The sequence below is a fragment of the Epargyreus clarus genome, unplaced genomic scaffold (genome assembly GCF_041222505.1).
Source record: "Epargyreus clarus isolate Ecla_fem2 unplaced genomic scaffold, WU_Ecla_fem_2.2 ptg000026l, whole genome shotgun sequence".
Lineage (NCBI taxonomy): Eukaryota > Metazoa > Arthropoda > Insecta > Lepidoptera > Hesperiidae > Epargyreus > Epargyreus clarus.
Window position 1 is genome coordinate 9,889,765 of NW_027332233.1, and position 23,723 is coordinate 9,913,487.

General features: G+C 36.2%; 2 protein-coding genes across 7 annotated transcripts in view; both read left to right on the forward strand.

Moving 5' to 3' along the window:
• The window catches only part of LOC140753489 (phosphatase and actin regulator 2), a 56,528-nt gene that overhangs the window by 2,655 nt on the left and 30,150 nt on the right, over positions 1 to 23,723 (forward strand). For 3 of the 6 annotated variants that reach the window (XM_073088121.1, XM_073088122.1, XM_073088126.1), the window contains exons 2-5: positions 3,058 to 3,159; positions 17,885 to 18,052; positions 19,119 to 19,217; positions 20,935 to 21,129. In XM_073088121.1, the coding sequence (XP_072944222.1) occupies positions 3,058 to 3,159; positions 17,885 to 18,052; positions 19,119 to 19,217; positions 20,935 to 21,129 (564 nt within the window). Of the gene's footprint in view, positions 1 to 3,057; positions 3,160 to 4,286; positions 4,470 to 8,628; positions 8,974 to 17,884; positions 18,053 to 19,118; positions 19,218 to 20,934; positions 21,130 to 23,723 lie in introns of those variants that run through there. The other 3 variants (XM_073088125.1, XM_073088123.1, XM_073088124.1) reach the window with 3 other exon arrangements.
• On the forward strand, positions 856 to 2,528 carry LOC140753369 (F-box only protein 7). Its single transcript, XM_073087929.1, has one exon. It carries the CDS (start codon positions 943 to 945, stop codon positions 1,849 to 1,851), a length of 909 nt encoding a protein of 302 aa, XP_072944030.1. The 5' UTR covers positions 856 to 942; the 3' UTR covers positions 1,852 to 2,528.

Here is a 23,723-nt window from a genome sequence, read left to right on the forward strand (position 1 = left end):
GCTAGTGGATTTCTTTAGTGACTTTGACTGATTCAGTTAGTGGTAAGTAACAGTATTCACCCACTAGAATGATTAACATATATACCGTATTTAGAGAAACACAACTAAAACAAGGGTATATTTATCTGTTGTGCAGGCAACACACCAGAACCAACGTGGTTATTGTCGGGGATTCCCCCGATATTTTGCCAATTTCTTTAATCATTTAAATAATGAACTTTATGAGTACAAATCAAATTCGAACTAGTAACTCTAGGTCGAATTTGATTTGTTTCAAAGGTTTTATAGTATTCCACTGGTTTGTTTTTGTTTATTCCAGTTTTCCAGTTTGCTCGAATATACCGGACGCACTGTACAGTTAGGATTGATTTTTCATAATTGCATATTATCTTTTAGAAACTAATATGCCAAAACCACAGTATACACAAAAAATCCGTGATAATTGGTTACATGACCCAGAATTAAAGGACTGGTTACAAGTTGTGGAAAGCACTGTTGGTCCAGTAGCTAAGTGCAATTTGTGTGGTTCTATTTTTTACTTTTTTGGTTACGAAATAAATTATTCCCTATTTACAATATTGTTGTTTTATTTAACAACGAAAAATTATTTATTTGTACCTACTATAGAAGAGTGAAGAGTGTGGGAGTCCTTAGGTAGTATGTTTTTGCCTTGATATGCATATTCGTGAGTGTATATATAGGGTGTCGCGGGACGCCTGAGAAAAATCGTACTTTAAAACAACTGAAATATAATATAATGTACCTTGCTCTTTTACTTTAGTGGTTTTCTAGTGGATTACGCCATCACATTTGGTGGGTTAAAAAAAATAAAGTTGGCAACACTGGTCAATTGTTAGTAAAGTGGAATGAGCAAGCAAGAACCATCACCACCTACTCAGTGGATATTTATATTGCTGTCGCTTTATTTTATTATGATTCAAGATGAATTTGACTTCAAAAGAAACTACCATAAAGGAATTCGAAGGAATCATTAAGAATTGTCCTCCGATTTTCGATGAAATTCTTGTAAAACTGGCGTCTGAACAAGACTTACCGGAAAAAGATATTATACAGCTGAAAAACGATGTTTTGTTTACTGCACTAGTTGTTATGATGATTGAAAATGGTTTTCGACCTAAACTGGCTGACGGTGAATTACTGGAAGGTGTCAGTTTCATTGATTACAGATGTTTCGTGAATTGGAAACTGTCTTCAGGAACGTATGAAGCTGAATTTATGTTGGGATGCTGTGAAATATCTACGAAACTAATGATGATTCCTTTAGCTACAACCGTCATGGTGAATGCAGTCATTAAAGGAATAGAATTAGAAACATATTCAGTGTGCTTACCAATCAACCAATTCATAATAGTGAGGATGTGTGAACCTAGAGTCGCGAAGTTATTTCGTAATTTGCAGCTTTTATCAGATACATTTAAAAACAAAATCGTCTCACCAGTTAAAAGTAAACTACTCACTATTTGTGGTTATCCTGGTGCAAGTTTAATGGGACTCCCAGAAGATGTGTTTTTAAAGTTAATGCTTTACCTACCTATATCGGACATACTAAGTATGCGTGAAACATGTAGAATGTCTAAACAAATGTTAGACGATAATAATTTCTGGCATAAATTGTTCATTAGGGATAAAAAGTTGTTTAAGGAAGTAGAAGATAATCAGTGGTATAGAGCAAATAAAAAGTCAACAGATCCCAATAAATATGATAATTGGAAATCGATGTACACCGAATACTATGTGGAATGTAAAAATATTAAATTAGTACAACGGCGTATCAAGCCCTCTGTGCAACAGCCCCGCAATGTCATTTTATTGCACATTCGGCATCTATGAGATGTGCTACACCTTTCCAATTTTTTCCAGAATCATTTCATGGTTTTTTGTAACATAATATGACACTTGTATTGAACTTTTGTTAAAATAATACTTGCTAATAAATATAATAATTTTTGGTTTAATAGGCATACTTAAGCTCAGGTTGACATGATGTAAATGCTAGTAAAGTGACCAAGTAGAGCCAAACGCAGCCCAAATATTCACAACTGTATGTTTCAAGTAAGCCTAAAGGTGTGGCCGTATTACAAAAACAAAAACATTTACTGAACCCTTTTTTTTTGCTAAAACTAAAATTTCAGTTGGTCACTATTGAACGTATATTCAGTTAAACATACATTGAAAGAAATTATAGTCATACATAAAATATATAAAATACTAGCTGACCCGGCAAACGTTGTGTTGCCATATAAATAAAAAAATGTTAAGGTTGTTAACCTTATCACTTGGGGTATAAAAAATAGATAGTAGCCGATTCTCAGACCTACTGAATATGCATATAAAATTTGGTGAAAATTGGTAAAGTCGTTTTGGAGGAGTAGGGTAACTAACATTGTGACACGAGTATTTTATATATAAGATGTATATAGATTTATTGGCATTGTATTTTTGAGTACTTCAGTATGAAGTCTGCTGAAGATCTACAATAAGATGAATTACATGTTTATAATGAAATAAAGGTTTAAGAATTATTAATTCTTTCAATTAATTGTATAATTACCTTTGTAGTTAATTTTTGTCTGTTAAATGTTAGTTATATTAAAATTATCTAACAGTTATCTTAACATTATATATTTGACATTAAGATGGTAATTGGCATTATATTATTTAATATCATTCCAGCCAATAGACAGTAAGAAATGGATGGATATGGACTCTACCATCAAAGTCGATACACCCCTTTATGTTTCTACTTCGGACACAATGCTGACACACCTAATTTCTGGGTGCGGCGGCTCTTTTATACGCTGTTGTGTTCTGCTTTGAAGGTTGTGTTGAGGGTCCTATTTGAGGCGCCCAATTTTTCCTAGGAGGTATCAACACATCTGGCCGATTTCAGATAAGGCTAATATTATATGGGGTGGCTTATAGATGTCCATGAGTGGTTGCCACTTATGATGTTGAGAAAATATGTATGTTAAAAATAGAGTACTTTTTATAATAACAACTATACTAAGTTGGTAATATTCAAATCCTATTTATCAGGTGACAATGGCGAAAAGATAAATCTGGGCCTGCAAGGACTTGGTAAAGGTGGCAGACATTTGTCTATACCTCTCGACTCTTCTCTACCAAACGGTGATTTATGTAAGTAAACCTTTATAGCTAACCATGTACCATTAAGATTTATTTCAAAAGGTATTTGATGCCGTGGGAGCAACATCAGATTATGTGAGATTTTCTTGCCGGCAAAAATCACGGAAGTCCCCTTTTAATCGCCTTTTACTACAAGCAGGGGATGATGATTAAGTTAGAACAGCTCATATATGTGTTTGTCCCATACCAAACCTCTCAACGCTGAACACAGCTCGTACTGCTGGTCAAGCATAATAGGTGTGGTGGTGGTTCCTCGTTAGTATTTCGTCACTGGAAAGGACGAAATTGGAAGTCTAAGATGCAAAGGGGCTCCTTTGCGTGTTAGATTTTTAGCCTTACCAGTTGACGATATGAATTTTTTTGTTCAAGTAATAAATCATTTGAAAAATGAATGAAAAGGATTGTCCTTTGAATATTGGCAAAATGGAACTTTATAACAAAATGTATCTGTTTCATTGCGTACTGTATTATACATATATCATTAAGAGTAGATAGAAATTAAATTTGCCGCTCTATATAGGAATAGGTTGGCGAAAAAAAATATTACATTAAGTTTATATTATATGATTACTGATTTATTTTAAATAATAATGGCATATCACATTTATTTGACTATGTATATACACGTATAAAATTACCCACCACGTTTCAATATTCTCGCGAAATGCTCTTGCAAATCAGTTCAGTAGTTTGCTAGATAATCAGACAGACTCAATAGAGACAGGGCGGTGTTATATTATGTGATATTGTATGTACAGATTGTCTTATATTTTAGAAATTACAAAAATATGGAGTATACATTTTCTTAAATTGTAGGCTTTACTTCAATGAAAAGTCATAATTAGTCTTGAACGTTTCTATTCAAATCGGTTTTAGATAATTAGTATAATCGATTGTTGGTTAAGTTAATAAATAATAATGAATATGTAAAATCGTTCCCTTAGATCTTGTGCATTTGTTTTATGGGGTATGAATGTGATGTATAGATGAACCGTGCTCGCAGGCTCGACTTTAGGAAGGGTGAGAGGTGCGCATTTTAGATGCGCCGCGCAGCCTCCACTCGTGCTCTCGCCTCTGTGGCGCCGCCATCGGTGAGTTGAGGCGTGCTTCGCGAACCGGATGCCACGCTAGGAGTGAAACATAAATGTAGGGCCGTGTGCCGTGCTTATATTCTGATGGGTCGGAGGTGAGCGGAGCCGTGGAGGGCCCGCGAGTGGCGCGCGATCGGCCGCCGTGGCGGTGCTACGGACCCATGCTCACCCACAGTCGATCCGATGGCGATTTCCCTATATACACTAGAGGTGAGCGGATTATGTTTATATGGAGACCGTAGAGTTGGAACAATATTTTTGCTATTTTGTCCACCTGGTAATGAAATACCTAATTCTATCTATTAAACAAGGTATATTATCGTTATTTAGTACTTAACAGAATAGATAGGCTACCGGCTAAATATACATTTTATAAAACACTACACACTCCTTAAAAAACCATCAATAATATTACGGTTCTTATGATAAGTGGTTTACATCGGCGTCAACTAGTCGGATAGCCCAACTTCAGAGATTAACGAATCAATAGTCTAGCGTCCTATGACTTGTGTCGCTTATACGATGAATGATAGATTCGAACCAATTATTTCGATGCTCGTTGATGGAAATGAATATATGTGCAATGTTTATTTTAATATTTTGTCATTATCACTAAACATATTTAGTTTTTAACATGCTCGATTGGTGCTTATTACCACGGTTTTATTGTACTTATCAATCCCACTTCATACACATTACTAGCAGCCCTTCTTCATCGGTTCCGACAAGCACTTTACGATCACGATATCGACGACAAAAATATATATTCTAGACCTCTCTAAGTATTATTGAGCCGAGTATATTCTAGACTAGACATGCTTCGGCATGAAATATCTATTTCGTCTAGAAAAAGGCTTTGCACGTTATTTATGAGCCGGTGGTCAATATGTGTATTTTTAATATACTACATAATTATTGTTCCAAAATATTCAAAACTTGACGATGCATATTATGGTAAATATACCAATTTAAGCTTCATCGAGTAAGTTACACGCTCATGTGAGTTTGACGCTTGAAAATATGGTCCGTTTATTTTCTAGGGCAAAGGGTACTAATCTATAAATAAATAAAGGCTGCACGGTTAATCTAACCGTGTTCACTGCGCCGTCGATGGATGCTGTGATCCTTCGACCAGGTGCTTATATGCTTCATTATAAGGCTGTATTATCTTTATGGGTAAATAAGTTTTTAATTTAATACGAATATAAACAAAAAAAAAACATAACTAATTTCATCGTGTAAAGTTTAATATTTTTATATTTATAGCTTCAAGATATAAAAGAGAGATAAAAATGTTTTCGTGAAGGATATATTTTAAGTAATGATTCGAAGTAATTTTACTAAATGATGGTCCACATCAGTTAGTAAAAAATAGATCTTTTTTTAAACATTGGCAGGATCGAAAATAGTCGTGTTAGTTGACCATTCACCATTATATTATTGAGCAACGAGTAATACTATACACGATCAACTATTCAATCGCTAGATTTAAGTCAGTGGAACTTAGTCGTGCAAGTCTAATGCACGACTAGATGTTACCTGATTAAATGACATAAATACAATCATATTAACAAAATAAGATATTTCCCGAAAACCTCCCGTTTTCATGTACACGGAGTGCGCTTGGATGATGTTAATCTTTCTGAATATCGTCATTCGTCATACATTTTTGTATGACTGAAAAAGTTGGTCCTGAAAAATATTTAGAAACATGGACACATGACAACCCTTGTTTTGACAACTTAGGATTTTCCATCAAAACAATGAATCAGTGATTTGTTGTTGATAAAGTTGTTCAAAAGTTCAAAACTAATCTGGCAAAATCACCAAATCGTAATGAATGGAAAAATGAATATTTATATTTCTTATCTAATTTTCTATGTAAAAAAAAAAACAATTCAGTTTTAAATTTTGATCTGCCAGCCAATCCGTCTCGTTGTTTGTAGTGAACAAAATTACACGATGGTATATAGTCAGCTACTATGCTACATACCTATATCATTTTGATAAATCGTTGCTATCAGCCTCTTATCTAATCTACAACGTCTCAATGTAATGTCTTAGTTATAATTCGCATTTCAATTCATCTACACTTGAAATTGTTTGTCATGGGAAATTTTAAATAATTGATAGACATGTTTAAAAAGGAGTGACTGATAAATTTTCGTCGATAATGAATGATATAAGTGTTAAGAGGAAAATTAAAAAGGCTAAGCACCGGCCTATTGATGATGACACGAAAAGTGAATGTGGAAATTTAGATACAGATGAAGTTCCATGTAAGTGTTTTTATTATTATTTTTAAGGGTTTGTGTTAAGATATTTAAGAAGTTATTTATACGATCTATGTCTGTTTTCTATTTTTGTACTGAAGTTTTGCAACAGCATTTTCATGGACAAGGAACGATTTCATAGTGTTCGTTAATCATAGCAAGGTTGATAGTGGCAAGCAATTTTTTTTTTTTTTTTTATAATATAAGGGTAGCAGACGAGCATGCAGTCCACCTGATGGTAAGTGGCTACTGCCGCCCATGGACATCTGTAATCAACCCCAGATAGGATTAGATATTCCTACCTGAGGTCGACCACAGATGCGCCGCTACCCCTGATGACTAAGCTGGAACGCCTCGGAAAAGTCTGTCTCCCTTACCACACCCTTCAAACCGGAACACAGCAGCGCCTAACACTGCTGTTATTAGGTAGAAATAGGTGTGGCGGTAGTGCCGCCGGAGTCGAACCACAAAGGGTTCTACCACCTTCAAATGTATGTATGTATGGTCATTGGTGTTCATTTGTGAAGTGTACCAATTAGTCCTGAACCGTTATGGTGGGCGATGGCCCAAAACCCTATCATTACGAAAGAAACTCGGGCCCATTCGCAGGACAGTAATGATTTGCAGGTAATAGGGAACCGATCGTGAGAATAACAATTTTAAACTCGTACTTATATCTAAATAAAAAAAAACGCGATTTATGTGGAACTTTTAGATGTAAAAGTACATTTTCCTAAATAATAAACGGATTGTCTTATTTGTTGTACCTACAGTTTGAAAGGTTTTCTATTTACGATTGAAAACGATAGGATTATTACCATTTTATTCCTCCTAAAATCTTCTTTCTGGCCTAAAGTAATTGAATGAAGAAATGTGTACTATTTTAATGCGTTTATACTAGAGTAAAACGAATAATTCAGCTTGTGAACGTAGACGATTACGCTTCTTCAAGTTCACCTTTTTTCAAGCTCATAAGATCGACGTCGCAAACTTAATCATTTAAAAATACAGTTTACTGTTAAAATTAATAGGTTATGTTTTTTAAGCGAGTAACGATAACGTACCTGTCGTTACATTATTTCGTTATGTTTAGTCTATAGAAGTAAAAGTAGGTAGGTACGTATTATATTGTTATGCAGGTGTCAGTTCTACGTACCATCGTATTACTGAATAATACTTGAAGATTACACCATAAATATAATTGTGTCAGATTAGGTCACGTTTACTGTTACATTTTCATTTTAAATTGACAGAAATACTTTTGGGTTTTGTACTTCAGGCAACATTTAGTAGTATTCCTTTAAGTTATCGCAAAACTACCTAACTATATAATCGTATACTATTATATTGTATTGTATGTATTGTAATACAGATAAACAAATCCAATATTTATGTATTTATTTAAACTCTGTTAACTTACGCTGTTATTTGCGATAATTACGACACAGGTAGATTGTGATGTGGGGAACTAGGTAGAAAGGGTGCGTTGCTATTTCGAGTAGTGGTTTTTCTACAATACGACGCGGCAAGACGGGTGGGTACGGTGGCGCGGGGTGCATATACCCGCTTCGGGTAATACACCTGTCCAACTGGCAAGCGAACAGCGAGGATTTACGTTGCTGGATTTTTACGTGAGCCAATCCGGTATAAAGACGAGCTCGCCAAACAACTACTCACATGCATACCACGGTATTTCTCGTTGGTGGAATAAAGTTTTACTGTAGTCTGAACGTTGTGTTTCGAATATTAAGTATTACGCCGTTTACTCTTTTCGTTGAATATAAATGTTGTTCTTTTTCTTACCTTAGCAATCAACTCGTGTAAATAGATGTATCAACCGCAGAATTCGTTTAGAATAATACCCGTTTCGTGTCCAAATATTGATAAGTTAGAGTGGCGTTAGTAATAAAAGTTAGAAAATATCCCAACTTAGATATTTCTGTGACTTGTTCTTGTAACATGGTGTCAATGAGAGGTTCGCTAAAAGCCCGCCATCATGATGGCAGTTATGGTACGGATGGGCGAGCAAAGCGAGTTGAATGCAACATGCAGGGGCGACAGCGACGGCAGGCGGGCCCCCACCCTGCCTCGCGCGGTGCGTCTCAGTCCGCGCGCCAGTCCGACGCCAAGCGTCCCTCGCGGCGCAGGTATTGTGTACGTTTCGTTATTGTATTCGGTTAGTAGCAATCGTGTGTGCCTTTGTTTAGTGTTTATTCCAAGTGCAGTGTTTTGTTAAACTGTCCAAAGTGTATATGCCATACGTGCGATATGGCCGCATGTAGTTGACATGTCGCTGAGCGCGCCCGCCCAGGCGGTGCGCGGGACTAGGACCAACAGCCTCGACCAACTCGATTTCCAAGAGCGCAGGCAGCTGATCGCGAGCTCGTTGTCTCTTACGGATTTCCTTCATGTCGGCGCTAAGGAGGTGGCTGCTGTCGCGGGTCAGTAGTCTACCTATTGGTAGCTTCCACACCCAACCGGATTCCTAACAATAGCTTTGCGAAATTAGACTCACGCATGACATTAACTCGTAAACTCTTACAGAGATACCGACTTAGTATAGGTACCCATAGATTATACATTCTATCCGTACTTAGTTTATTATTGTTTTGTTACATTTTTTTTTCGTTTTAGTATTGGGATTTTTTAAATTAAATTATTATTAGCTTTTCGCTCGCGGTTGTACCAGAGTAAAAATCCAACTTAAAAGATGTGAAATACAAATGTAGTTTGAGCTATGTAAATTGCACCATTGAGTGTTTTAGTCAATATTTTTAAAGCAAACAATAAAATGTAATGCAATGCAAATATAACAAATAAGACAAGTTTGTCAAATCTTAAGACACTTAAATATGAGTGTCTAACTTGGTCATCAGGGGTAGCAGTGCCTCTGTAGTTGACCTTAGGTAGGATCCTAATTCTGTCTTAGGATAATTGTTAATATAAAAGTATACACACTTAACTTTACTGACCATTGAAATAAAGCTATAATTGTCTTCAAATTAATTAATTGACCCCATGTTAACCCAATCTCAAAAATTGCATTTTTAATGACATCTACATATTTTTGTAGATCATATTCAGACAATTGCTTTAAAATAGGTACTTATTACAAGCACAAGACAAGTGACAAACTAGTTGCAAGTTTTACTCAGAAGAATTGCTTATCTTTAGCAGAAAGATAAAACATTTTGGGCGTGATTCATAATATTGTTGTTTTAGTTCATCTTATCTTAAAATTTCTTCTTTCTCTGTAGGTACTTATTTGGAAATATTTTTAAAATATTCTCTTATTATTTCTGCGAATAATAATAATAATAAAATCATATACTGCAATGATTATCGTAAATCTCGTTACTATTTACACGGAATATACCTACAAATAAGTATACTAAATGTGATAGAGTCAATTTAACTTTTGTTAAATAGTGTAAGATAAACATTAATTAATTAATTATATATAGACATCTGTACCAAATCTGTAAAAAAGACGTTTTAATGATACAGGAAAAAACACGCTGAATCCTTTCGTGTAGTAAGTACACATAGGCTAGTGCGTTTGGACAGCTAAAATTTGTCCAACGCGCAGTCGGTTTGATCAAGTATATTATATACGTACTAGTGGTGCTCGCGGCTTCGCCCGCATTTTAAAGAAATAATATGACATACATAAAATGGAAAACTTGTACCTGCATTGGAATGACAGTGGTGCCATCTGTCGAAAATTGGTCTTACCAACTCCCAAACCCTCGTGGGCTCTTGGACTAAATTGTGAATCTAAACCATTCTCAAGTCCCCTTGAACACACACAACAAATTTCATCAAAATCAGTCCAGTCGTTTAGGAGGAATTCAGTGACATACATACGCACATAAGAAATATGTATATAAAGATTATTATTTAACGGTAATTATTAGTTTTTGATACAATTGTACAGATATTTTTTTGCTATTTATGTATGCATAGATACTCATTAGCTTTGTTCGTATTGTGTCTGTTATAAACCAACAATATGACTTCACGATTGTTAGTCGGTATGCCGCCGAAAGTGAAAGTAATACTGTATAAGCTCATTATGATAATCTCTTTGAATGCCACTAATTTGTAACATATTACTGTTTATAATCTTAACTGGCATACAATGCCATTAGGCATCAAAGTACTGTAAGGTGTTACGACGAAGAGCTAAGTAAATAATACAATGTGATAAATATATATATTGAAGGTGGTAGAACCCTTTATGGTTCGGCTCCGGCGGCACCACCGCCACATCTATTTCTGCCTAATAACAGCGGTGTTAACCGCTGCTGTGTTCCGTTTTGAAGGGTGTGGTAAGGGAGACATACTTTTCCGAGGCGTTGCACTTTAGTCCTCAGGGATAGCGGTGCGTCTGTGGCCGACCTCAGGTAGGAATATCTTATCCTACCTGGGGTTGATTACACATGTCCATGGGCGGCAGTAGCCACTTACCATCAGGAGGACTGCATGCTCGTCTGCTACTCCTATATAATAAAAAAAACTTATTAAACTAACAATACAAAAATAAAATGTACGTATTGTATAGTACCATACAACAGGTAAATTTTATTTTTGTACAGCATTAGATTTATAGAATAATTAGTATTTCCTCAACATAATTAAACATTTTCATGATTAATTATAAATTCAAGCCCATACTAATATACAATACCACAACAAAACTACCTATTTGTTTCTCACACGAATATTTCACACGAAATAACTTCGTATTACTAGATACTGTTCTGTCAACTTTTTGACGACAGAAGCGCTTACGTCATCAGCTATTGGCCTAAAATAAAAAAAGTAATTATACCTCTCTTTAAAATTACCTACCCTACCACTTCGATCACTAATAGAAGTATAAGTGATCGAAGATCTACCTCTACATCATTTTAGGATCTATGCGTAGATACCGCACAAGCTTATGTGAACACTATTTTATCGTCAGTTACGATTGAAGTGCCACTCGAAATATTTTTTCGTAATTTTTTTACCAATATGTTGAAGTTACTTATCTATCAAATTCCAACCGTATAGTGTCAATACTCTCCAACTAAAATTAATATGAATGACATAGATTCAAAGCATGAAATTGTAAGAGTACCATTTTATGAGATATGACTAGACTCCGGAACTCTAATAAATTTATTATTGTCGTACCAAACGACGAATATCGTATATATTCGTCGTTTGGTTTAGTTTATGATAAAAGTATTTCTATTTATTGTTCATATCTGCCTGATACATAGGTAGGTTTTTGCGGAAAAAGATAAATAATATGCCTTTTAATCAACATCCAACTTCATTAAGGATATTTTACATTTAATTCGTTGTTTGGTAGAATCATAGAGTGTTATATTATTAACAGTAGTAAGAATTTACCATATTAGAATATCAGTATCGCTCTATACAACAAAAAGGTCAATATTTTAGTCGCGCAGTGCGTAGTATAATACACGACAATAATGCGTATCATTTGCCGGCTGATGTCATGGTGCCGGATTTACAGATACTGCCATTTGTAACTGTTATTTGGATTTGTGGCTTTGTGAATCATTAGATTATCACTCATTTAAATATTTAAACAAGACAACTTTGCAATTTTATTGAAACTTGCTATAAATTCGGTAAATTGTTATTTCAATTGGTTCCGTAATCCGTACTTATTCCAGAAATCCAGATCCAGGATTTTTGGGGATCCAGGATCCTCAAGTGCATAATATGATGTGACAAGTGAAATCAAAAAATAAAATATTAGTGAAGTTATTTTTACAACAGTAAATAATGTAATTTGAATATTAATACAGGGCGAACTATGGGCGAAAATTTAGGCTTTGATTTCATAGATAATTTTTCTGCTGCTTTTTGTTTTGAAAAATGCGCATACGCAAAATATGAACATTTAACCTGAAAGTCTAATATCGAAACGTGTTCACTACACAACTGTAAGGTGTTTAATGTTTATACCCGTTCTGGTTTAATTACCAGAACAGCTTTATGGTCCCATATCGCAATGTCAGGGAATCAGATGCCAGTGACTGTTTGATAGATTACTCGCTTTGTAGGAACTAAGTGTTCTATCAATCTCATTCTGTCTCCATATATCAGCGCAGTGTTCGTTAAGAGATTTTGTAAGGTGTAGTTGCAATGCTTCGACAGAAGTTCGGTGTCGGTATGTTGCGTGGATAGCGGTCACGGTCTTCGGCGGCGAGGACACGTTGATGCCGCATCATTGATCTCGGTTAGCGCTTGTCGACGTTACTCATTGGCACTCGACGCTTATTAAGGTACCTACTTATTAAGAGAGCTAGAGTCAAAAATGTAGGCGACGAATTGAGAACCTGTCTTCTGTGGGATGCTGGTGAAATGTATGTTCTGTATAAGAAGAATTTAAAAATTTGGAGATAATTTTAAATAAAAAACCTTGACCTTGCAAATGTATTTCTAATGTCTGAGGCGAAAAAAAAAATGTATATTAGAGAGCACTGGGCTGTAATCAGTAGTTTGCCGTCTTTCTTATAATAATTCATAGAAATTTAAATCATCTAAAGCAGCAAACTTAAGTAATTGTCAATTATGGCATTTCCTTCGCTCTTACGCACATCCTATCAGTAGACGTTGGTATTAAGGAAAGTCAATAGATAATTAGTACACACTGATAAGAGTAATAAGTTATGTAATGAACTATCAAACATCCTCCTCGGAGCCATTGTTAAGATATAAAATGATGAATATACTACCCTTTACCCGCGGCTTTGCTTGCTGTCAGAGTTCGATGACAATAGTTGCCTTTATCTATCGCTTAGGAACAATACATTTTTCGGGATAATAGTACTCTATGAACTTTTTTGGATCTCTGACAACGTGTGTACAAAGTTTCATGACTATCGGTTTGGTCACTTTGGTAAAAGAATAAGTTCTATCTCCATTAGATTTTCAATGTTCAATATTTGTAATACAGTCATTTTTTTAATATTTTCCTGAGATATATATAAGTAATTCCATGAAAGAATAAAAACTTTTAAGATTATCCTGATGCCAAGCTACCACAGTAGCTAAGAGTAGTTATTTTGTTGGAATACAATAGACGTTGTTAGCATACAAATTGGCTGTAGTATTTACGTTTAGAATGCATGCCGTGATAGAGTACGAACTACAACTTCCACGATCGTCTTCGTCGAATGATATTATCGTGACTACAAAATACGTTTCTTGTTAAAAATATTTCTCGTTAATTGAAGAGGCGGTGTAGGAAGGAATATAGGGATTCTGAGATAGAATTATTTTATTATAGTTTTTAAAGATGATAGTATTCGTATTCGTAGATCGGAAGACGTGGCCTATCTATCTTTTCATGTTATTTATAATTACTTTGGTTTTGTATGATTGTTTATGGATATTTTAAATTGGAGGTTCTTTTATGGGTCAAATCCGAAATACAATTTTAAAATTTTTGAAGTTCTGCGTGCACTGGCTTTAACGATTTAGGAAAAAAAACTTAAGAAAATGCCTAAGAGTTATTTTAAAAACAGGAATAACATGCTTGTTAGCTCTACCAATCCTTTTTAATCTGAGCGACGATCTGTGCCCAGCAGTGGTACAATAATACGACGATTATGGAAAATAATATCTGGAACTGATCTAAACAACATATTTTTATATAAAAATAGCTTTTATTTAGTTATCATGTTTGTCGTAATCGATAGGTGGCAAGTGGTTTGGAAATTGAGCAAACTGTTTAACAAATATGATTTATCGCTTGTGCAAGTGGACACTTGGAGGACGTGAGCATTTTGTAATTTTGCATGGACTTATGCATCACTTGTCACTTGAAAGATAAATTCTTGTGTACATCTTGACAACTGGCTTGAATACAGTGTTCTCGAACGAAACGAAGTCTGTAGAGTTGCCTACTAAAATCGGTATATTTGCGCCCAAAATTTTGCTTTAGGTACAGATTATTTCGTCCTGATGTTTCTTTTTTCTTTTTTCGCTGATACTTGACTATCGATTAAGTAAGTTGGATTCATCCCAAAATAGTTCTTAATTATCAGGAATGTTTAATTTGTGAACAATTTCTTAAAATTCGCCACTGTATCAAAAATCGGTAGAATAGTCGGGATAATTTACATCCTCTGAAATCGTGGAAAAATCAATGTATTTCGGTAGGACAGGACCAAAATCGGTAGAAATACCGGAAAATCGGTAGGTTCGAGAACACTGCTTGAATATATGCGAGTAAATTAGGCATTAGGGTTCGTACACAAAACTGCGATGCGACGTCGCATCGCAAAAATCTGCGAGCTCCCTCGACGCATCGCAAGAACTTGCGAATTGATTCGCATCGCACAGTGGTTGTTGTTGTTGGTCACCCTGAGAGACGCTACGCCGCACGATATCGCATCGCAGCAATTCGCATCGCAATTTTCTGCGTTGCGAATTCGCATCGCGTCGCATCGCAGTTTTGTGTTCGAGCCCTTAATGTACCTATGTTCAATTGAGGCCCCTTCTGTGAACTGAGTTTAGGAAATCCCCAAATCTATTCCAGTCTGTGACACATTGACGAATTCTAAAAACAATTAAATATATCTTATCATATGTCCTGTATATCGGACGGTAAGCTAGTATTAGATAAACTTACTTCTATTAAAACACGGCGAGTTTGACACAAAACGTAAAGAATACTTAGAAAGTAATGACTTAGGTAAATAGCGGAGTATATGAAATATTGTAATTTATTTATTATAATATATTATAGTTTTCCAGTTAAAGAGTTCACTTCTGCTTTTTTTTACCTAAAGTAAAAAAATAATACTATCTATACTCCTACAGGTGTGTATTTCGTATTCAACTCGATATTCGTTGGCAGTAACCGACAGCATGTTTCAAGAGTCATGACAAGTGTAACGACTTAATACTAGTACCGATAGCATAATACTTTAAAGGTAGAGCCAGTATGGTTCAACCAGGGTGGACACTGCCACACTCATTTCTAACGAGCTGCAGTTCTTGTATTTCGGTGGAAGGATGATGATGCCGACTGACTTAAATTTGAGCTGGTAACATGTCCATGGGCGGCAGCGACCACTTACCATTTGGTGGACTGTAAGCTCGTTTGCTACTGTAATCTTATAAAACCACAAGTTATTTATTATACAAGAATAAGGAGCAGAAGTATTCCTGTCCTTTTGATTGACGGATTCCGATTTTAAACATACTCGTAAGTCTTAGAAATTATGTGCAATGGAAAACGTGCCTGACACGCTGCTTGAAAGTGTTTGCAACAATAATTATATTGTTGTCTATTGACGCAGATAAGAATCGTTTCTCTTAAACATAGACGTAGTTTCTACATACATCGTACGTATATACTTTGTTTCGCGGGTATTGTGATGTGCGCGGACATTTCTCGGACAATAGGCTTTCGACGTAATAGGACCATTGATTGTGATGATGTGTATGAATGGTATTGGGTACCGGCTGTGTCGCAGCGGTGTTCACACCAAGGACATAATATTGTTAGCGATGATATTTCTAACTGATATTATTATGTTTGTTATGAAGCGTTATTAGTTATGACTTATACGACGGTGTGAGCGCAGGATAAACGTATGTGAAATGCTCATTACATTTATAAGTTTGCTGTCTTCTTTTGGGTTTATTACAAATATCGACGGCTCTCTATCCATGTCAGTATCTCAGGGCTAAGTTGGAATACTTCTATGGATGTATATTCATTACCACACCTTTCAAACAATGTTGTTATTCGGTAAAAATTGTTGTGGCTCGATTCATGGAGCATGTAGTTAGTGTCTTCTTGCTCACGAGCCTAAACTCGAAGTTTTTTACCATCTTTTGGTGTGGTTATGTATTATTCAACCTGACTGTACTGCTTCTATTAGATAAAAATCTTGTGTATGGAATCAATGAAACTAACATAAACAAAGTAAGTTGGTCTTCGTTTACCGTAGTAATATCTGCCTGTCTCCAGCATGAGACCACTTGAATGCTCGAATCAGCAGATTGCAGTATCTTTGCAGTTGTTGTGCAATTCGTTCGCTATTTATTTCGTTAGAAGTTAGCCTGCAGCCTGAGTGCAGACACAAACCCTAGGATACCTATTTTGTTGTTAATGTTGTTGTACATTGTTGTTTAAAATTTTAGGATACCTATTTTGTTGTTTATGTTGTTGTACATTGTTGTTTAAAATTTTAGGATACCTATTTTGTTGTTTATGTTGTTGTACATTGTTGTTTAAAATTTAATAACTCACCGTTCAAGAGCATTTTATCGCCGTAAAATACTTACTATTTGAACAGTGAGAAAAAGATTCCACTGTGTCAAGATCACGTAGTATTTGTGATAAACACTTTTTTACTTCGACAACTTAAATTTGATAGTTAAAGCATTATATTTCGTAGATATTAAAAAAATACGTGAATGTCTTGTATATTTTTAAAGCTAGAGTTTTGTCTGAAAAAATAACGTTTGATATAATTCGCAGAAGCCACAAAGGGAACGGACTAACACGACTGCCATAATGTCTGAATGTAGGCATTGTTTGGCTTCAGATTTTGGTTACTTAATTTTGGGTTAACTGTTGTTGTAGTATCTAAGCCGCTTTTAACGTGACGGGTTCGGTAATATTTACATATTTAGTTACAACATTATCTTGTTGTCTACATTCAATAAGGCATAACCGTAATTTATATTAATATACGAACTATGTTTACATAATACTTAAATACTTTATCAAAGAAAAAGTAAATTGTAGGAAACTGAAAGCTCAAATGTTAGATAGATACCTATTAGGTATACATCTAAGATATTTACGTATGTACGACTCTAGCCTCACAATCAATAACTATTTTTCAACGTATACAATATTTCCCTTCAATTTTAAAAGATGCGATGCTTCTTGTGTTGGTGCTTGTCCGTAACTAAACATCTTTGGAAGCGGTAGTAGCCAGTTAATATTCAAAAAGAGTCCAATAGAAATCAAGATTGAATAAATACGATTTAAATTGAATTTAGTATAGCTGAATAAACAACTAGAGGCAAAATTTAGATTACTCGAAGTTAAGCCGTGGGTCTCGATTTTTATCATTGGGTAGCTGCAGTGGTTCACCTTGTCGCAGGTCTTAAAGGCGGTTTAAAAACCTTCGACACGGTCGTGCTACAACTCTATAACTTCCTCAGTCCACGTTGGAACAGCTTGGCGAAGTACGCTCCAGGCCATCCCCGATTACGGCTACTCCATTCCCACCAACATAAAAAAGCAATCTGTTGTTTAGTGCAGGAATAAGATTTTAATTGCATGTTTTGTTGCAGCAAAAAAACAAAATGGTTCGGCGGTCCGGACGAATAGTCTGGGCTCCGGCGCGCGGACTCCGCCCGCGGAACGAACGAAGTCCAAGTTCTCAGCGTTCGGCAGACTATTCAAACCATGGAAATGGAAGCGGAAAAAAAAGTCAGAGAAATTTGAAGCAGCTTCTAGAAGTAAGTAGCTTTTTTTTATAATATAAGAGTAGCAAGCGAGCATGCAGTCCTCCTGGTGCTTTCTGCCGCTCCTGGACGTCTGTGATCTTCCCCGGATAATATTAGATTCCTACCTGAGGTCGGCTCTCCCTGAGGACTAAGCTGGAATGAGGAATGGAAGCTGGAAATGTCTCAGAAAAGTATGTCTCCCTTGAAATGTTAATCTTTTTTGCAATATCTGGGTGATTTTTTTAATTATTTGTTACAAGCTAGTATCAAATGAGCGTGTAGTCCACCTGATGGTAAGTAGTCACTGCCGCCAGTGGAACAAACTTCTATATAGAAATGGGGTTATGCCTGAAGACGATCGTAGATGCTTTGCCATTCCTAACTATTAAGATGGTCGCCATATATAATTCTGCCGGCATTCACATTATTCATTGGAACCCCAAGAACTATACCTAGAAATATCGGTGGTTCCTCTCAGGTCGAACAATAGGTAATCGTTCTACCTTTCAACTGACTATTTAGCGGATTGGTTATCACTTTCATTACCATATAATTTATTTGTAATGTAGTTCTAATTGAAGATTCATTAGAATATCTTGATTGATGTATTTATTCGACATATAATCGTAAGTAGGTTATTTGGGGCGTTATTTGTACTATAAAACGGGCTTTTAATATTATCAGGATAATTAGATTAGTATTGCATTTGGGAACATGCAAATGCATACAATCCGATATCTACATTAATGGATAATATTCTTTGTTATGTATGTTTTATCGCTTTGAATTATATAAACACGTAAAACGTAGGAAATGCGGTTTCCAAAAACTAATGCAATTTTAAACTGAACGATTTGCATTTTAATTCATATAAACCCAAAAAGCCGGAATTATTATGAATTCAGCATTCAGACTAATGGTTTAATATTTTGTTAAAGTGGCGGTTTTGTCCATTTGTTTTTCTGTTTCTGTTCTGAGTACACACAGAATAGTTAATTGAAATAGATCCTTTATAACAATCTTAATCCATCCTGTTTCAAAAGTAAAGCCATATTCAATTTAAAATGTATTTTTGCAGCTTTAGAAAGGAAGATATCCGTCCGAGCTAATAGAGATGAATTAGTGCAAAAAGGAATACTTTTACCGGAAAGTCCAGTGACGCCAGTACCCGAAGCTAGTAAGTGAATACCATTTCATTTGATTATATGTGAGATTGTAAATGTTTAATGTGGAATACTGAAATAGATTCTTTCCACGGTTAAAAACATAAGTCATTTCAGCAATATAGTTTTAGGAAGTGCTTTAAACGTGAATATGTTTTAACCCTTCGTAAACACGAAGGAGAACAATGACTATTCCTGTAATATAGATTATTATAAACAATTTATGGCGAGTTCGAAAGTGCATTAAAGCCTTCTTCTCATCTTTTGCTTTAAGTCGTTACAAATAAAGGAGTCACGTGTATTTCAACATCATACAATAATAAATTACTTAATCAACTGAATCAATAATTTGTTCAAATCAATACCCATTATAAACAGTACACTTACGTTATAATTTTAGTATCATATTATATATCATACTTAATCCCTCAAGAAATATTATAGACGCTTATAAAAATCATTTAATGAAACAAATGCAGTTGAACGAGAAAACTGGTCAACAGATGTGATGTGTGTGAAAAAATGTTTTATAAAAGAATAACTTAACATGGCGACATTATTAACTCGGCAATTACAACAAATATGTTTTTTATTTGAAACCAATTTTATTTATTACAATAATCTACAGTCGTTGGCACAAACTCTATACCTGTAGAACGTTTATTTTAATAATTCCAACACTTGTGATTTATTATAATAGTCTGAACAAAACAATAACAATTCCATATTCAAATTAAGTTAATCTGCATCATAATACTGGTGTGAAACAAAAAGTTAAATTGTTTTTCACTTGTTGAAACATAACATAAATGTATACAATTAGTTATTCTCATGATTGTTCTCCGCGCATCGGTTGACGCTTTTGTATTACTCGTCGCTTAGAAATTGTGAAGAAAAATTTCAATTACAATTACGCTTCTAATCTGTTTGTACTTTTAACGACGTATGGAATCTGATAAAATGAATGGTGTTCTCTCGTGTACGCTATAGCTTTTTATAATATGGCTTTATTATTTTGATGTCACTATTTTGGCATTGTGCTAATGGAGGAACCATATGAGGCGTTCCTTCTTAGTCCTTTGGGGTAGTAGATCTGTGGCCGGCCTTAGTAATCGTAATTCTATCCGGGTTAATTGAGTACAAATGTACAGGCGGTAGTAGTCACTTATTATAAGGTGGACTGCAGATGCTCTTTGGTAGTTACATATTTACAAAAAGAATATATTGGCAGTTCATACACCGTAGAGATAAAACCTTTAGAAAAGTAAACTTTTTTTTACTACACCTAACATTACATGACACGTCTGAGATGTCAAACATAATGTATTCTATCTCAAACTCTTGCAGACATGTAATTCTGTATTTCGTCGTCTCATCAAATTTTAAACCACAACCATAGATTAGTAAAGATTACTCACTCCTAACAAGAAAAATTAACTAGTTTTGACTTAGATTTTCGTGTTTGAAAAATATTAAAATATGTAGTTTTTAGATCATTTACGAATGAAACGATATTTCTCCGCACTTTCTGTTGATTGCGTGTTTTTGCACCACTTAGCTGCGCATGTCGGCATTGTTCCGCGTAAATTACACCATGACAGCCATTAAATGGCTGACAGAATTGTCAGCCGTTTATGCCATTTAGTGGCTTCCTTCAATTACAAGGCGGTGAGGTATCTGCACTTATCTATGACCACAACAGTGTTAATGGATTTTTCCCTTTAAACGTAGATGAGGAGTCATCGCCGGAGGAGTCTCGCAACGAGCCGGCGAGCGTGGGCGGCATGGACCGCGGGCTGAGCAGCATGCACGCGGCGCTGCAGGCCCAGCTCGCTGCACAGTTAGCACAGCAGCAGGCGGCACTCGCTGCTGCTGTAGCCGCCGCCGCCGCCGCGCATCACCATCACCAGAATAATAATGTCATTGGTATGTATTTAACACATAACTTTTATATAACTTAAGTTGAGTCCGCGCCAAACTTCTAGTCCGCTATGAATATAGAAACGAGTCGCGTCGCAATAGCACATTGTAGATATTAGCGGGACGAAGACATCGCGGGATCCCCCCCGGCACTCGTCCGCTGCCCGCTCTCGCCAACGGGTACATAGCTGCATTAGTGTGCCCTTACTGTTGCTACAGAGTATATGCTTGTAGTTGTGTGCAACACCTTCAGAGCGGACTAGCAGTTTGGCGCGGACTCTTAACACTTCACTTGTTAGCTTCTAAGTACACGGTCAAGATTCGGTTAGGGTCTTTCAGCGTCCGAATAGGTAACTAAAGTGTTTATGTATGTTCATCTTGAAACTGATACATAATTAGTGCATTTAAAAAAGTGTGCACCTCGTTAGTGTATGGAATAAAAGTGATAAGATTATTTTTGTTCGTTTCGATTGTAAAAGCGCTATTCATTAAACGGATATTATAATCGTCGGAGGTACGCGGTCAAGGCTTCGTAAGGTTCCCTTAAATTAGGCATTAAATGCAACAGAGGACCACTTAAAAATTACGCACCAGCACCACCACCACCTCATTTCAAATTCCCATTTAAAATCATTACGGGGTATGGCAAAGTGAATTTGGAAGGTGGTAAGATTCTCTGCAAGTTTTGACTGTAAAATTACTTCCATTTTCATACTGTAGTAATTATTCCCTGTTGTGTAACAAAAAGTATGAGATAGGATAGGGAAAACATTAATGAGAATCCAACTTTATCGCCAAGGTTACCATTAGTGACCCAATTTAGACTAAATTTGTTATTTGAGATTGGGTCACAATCTGTTAAGATCTAGATTCAAAGTTGTGACTGCCTGCGCACAAGCGCGCCCGACATCTGATTTCAACTTAATCCAAATAAGCCCTGCTATGATAAAACGATTCCCCAACCTTTGACTGCTATTTCACTTATTATATTGGTTGTTGTATTATGACTACAGGTTATATAAAAATTCATATCCCTTGAATATGCTCATGTTTTGAAATATATCCAATTAACGTTTCGTAAGATTTCTTACTGAAAGGACGTAGTACTATGCCGTCCGTCAGTTACTTTGTTCATCTTTAAAGACTAAATAATTACTGCATCCTTGCAACCGTAATAAGTAGCCGGTTAAAATTTCCACAAAATGGTTATAATGGCGGATATCTCTAAAAATAGAGTTCTTATACAGGAAGATATTTTGTATGATACTCTTACTTAATTAATTGATACTAGTTTGATAATAGATTGATAATAGTGAACATTTGTTTGATTAGATTGTGTGGTAAGCCCGACACGCACTTGGCTCCATTTTTATTTATATATTTGCTTTAGAAGTAGAAAAAATAGAAATCAGTGAATACTAATTACGGTAATCACCATGTTGAAAATCTAAAATGGCGTACCTATTCAGATGTACTGGTTTTCAAATACAAAAATTAGTGCTCAACCTGAACGAACCTGCGCTGAAAACCGGGAGTACGCCAAACATTAAAGCCATTTTACGCCGAGGAGGACAGTAAAAAGAAAGAAATGCGGTGCGCGTATTCATGAGCGGAGAAAAGCAACGCGTGGCGGGAATTAGCGGCTTCCTGGCAGGACGAGCCCCGAGCGTTGACCCGCCTGCCGGCCCGCCGCCTCGCCTTACTGCCGTACTGCCGTCATCAATCCACTCACGTCACCATTCGTTATTCTTGTCATAATATAATTATATCATATTGGCGCACAATTGCTTATCGTCACTCTCGACAACATTAATATATCGACATGTACTCCCGTCGAGTAGAACTCTACATCCTCCCGAGCCGAGTGCGAGTCGAGAGTTAATTTGATTAATAAGCGTATTGAACCCGAACCTTATCGCAATAAGGTGATTTTTTCGGGTCGGTGTATCATTTGGAATCGGGCACTTCTGGTCTGGAGGTAAGGGGGTGGCGTTTGAAGTCTAGATCGGGTAGGTCGGGCGGGGGCTGCGGGCGGCGGCGGGGGCGCGGGGGCGGCGCGCGGCGCGGCTCAGTGCTGGCCCGCCCGCGCCCGCGCCCGCCCGCTCGTCCGCCGCGCAGCGCCGTGCCGCATGCCCGCTACCCTAACCTCACTTAATCGTCCGCTCTACATGCACCACCTGTAATATCTCTCCGCTGCCCCCATCGATGCTCTCACGACGCGTCCTCCCATCGGCGCGAGCCTAATTCTACTTATGACATCACCATTATTAACTAATTAGCGTGCCCGGCTTAAAGTTTATTGACTCTGGAATTATCACTCGTCCTCGTAGCTGCTTAACGTTATTTGTTCTTCGTCGTCTACGAGCTGCCTGCGTACATAAATTGAAACAATCACGGCTTCATCGTTCGTTAGTTTGATGTATCACGAGTATATTGTTTCAAATTAAGGAAGTTTAGCGAGGGCAACTCGTCTTTCATGTTTTGATTTCGTCGGCAAGTAACAAGAGTTAGAGTTAGAGTGACGGTGTCGGTGTCGGTGTTTTAGTAGAAAGACGAGGTCTCATTTTATTTTTTAATCGATGTGTGTTACTCATGAACTG

Bases quoted from the DNA above. Each gene is read 5' to 3' on its own strand.
- LOC140753369 (XM_073087929.1), top strand. From the start codon at position 943: ATGAATTTGACTTCAAAAGAAACTACCATAAAGGAATTCGAAGGAATC.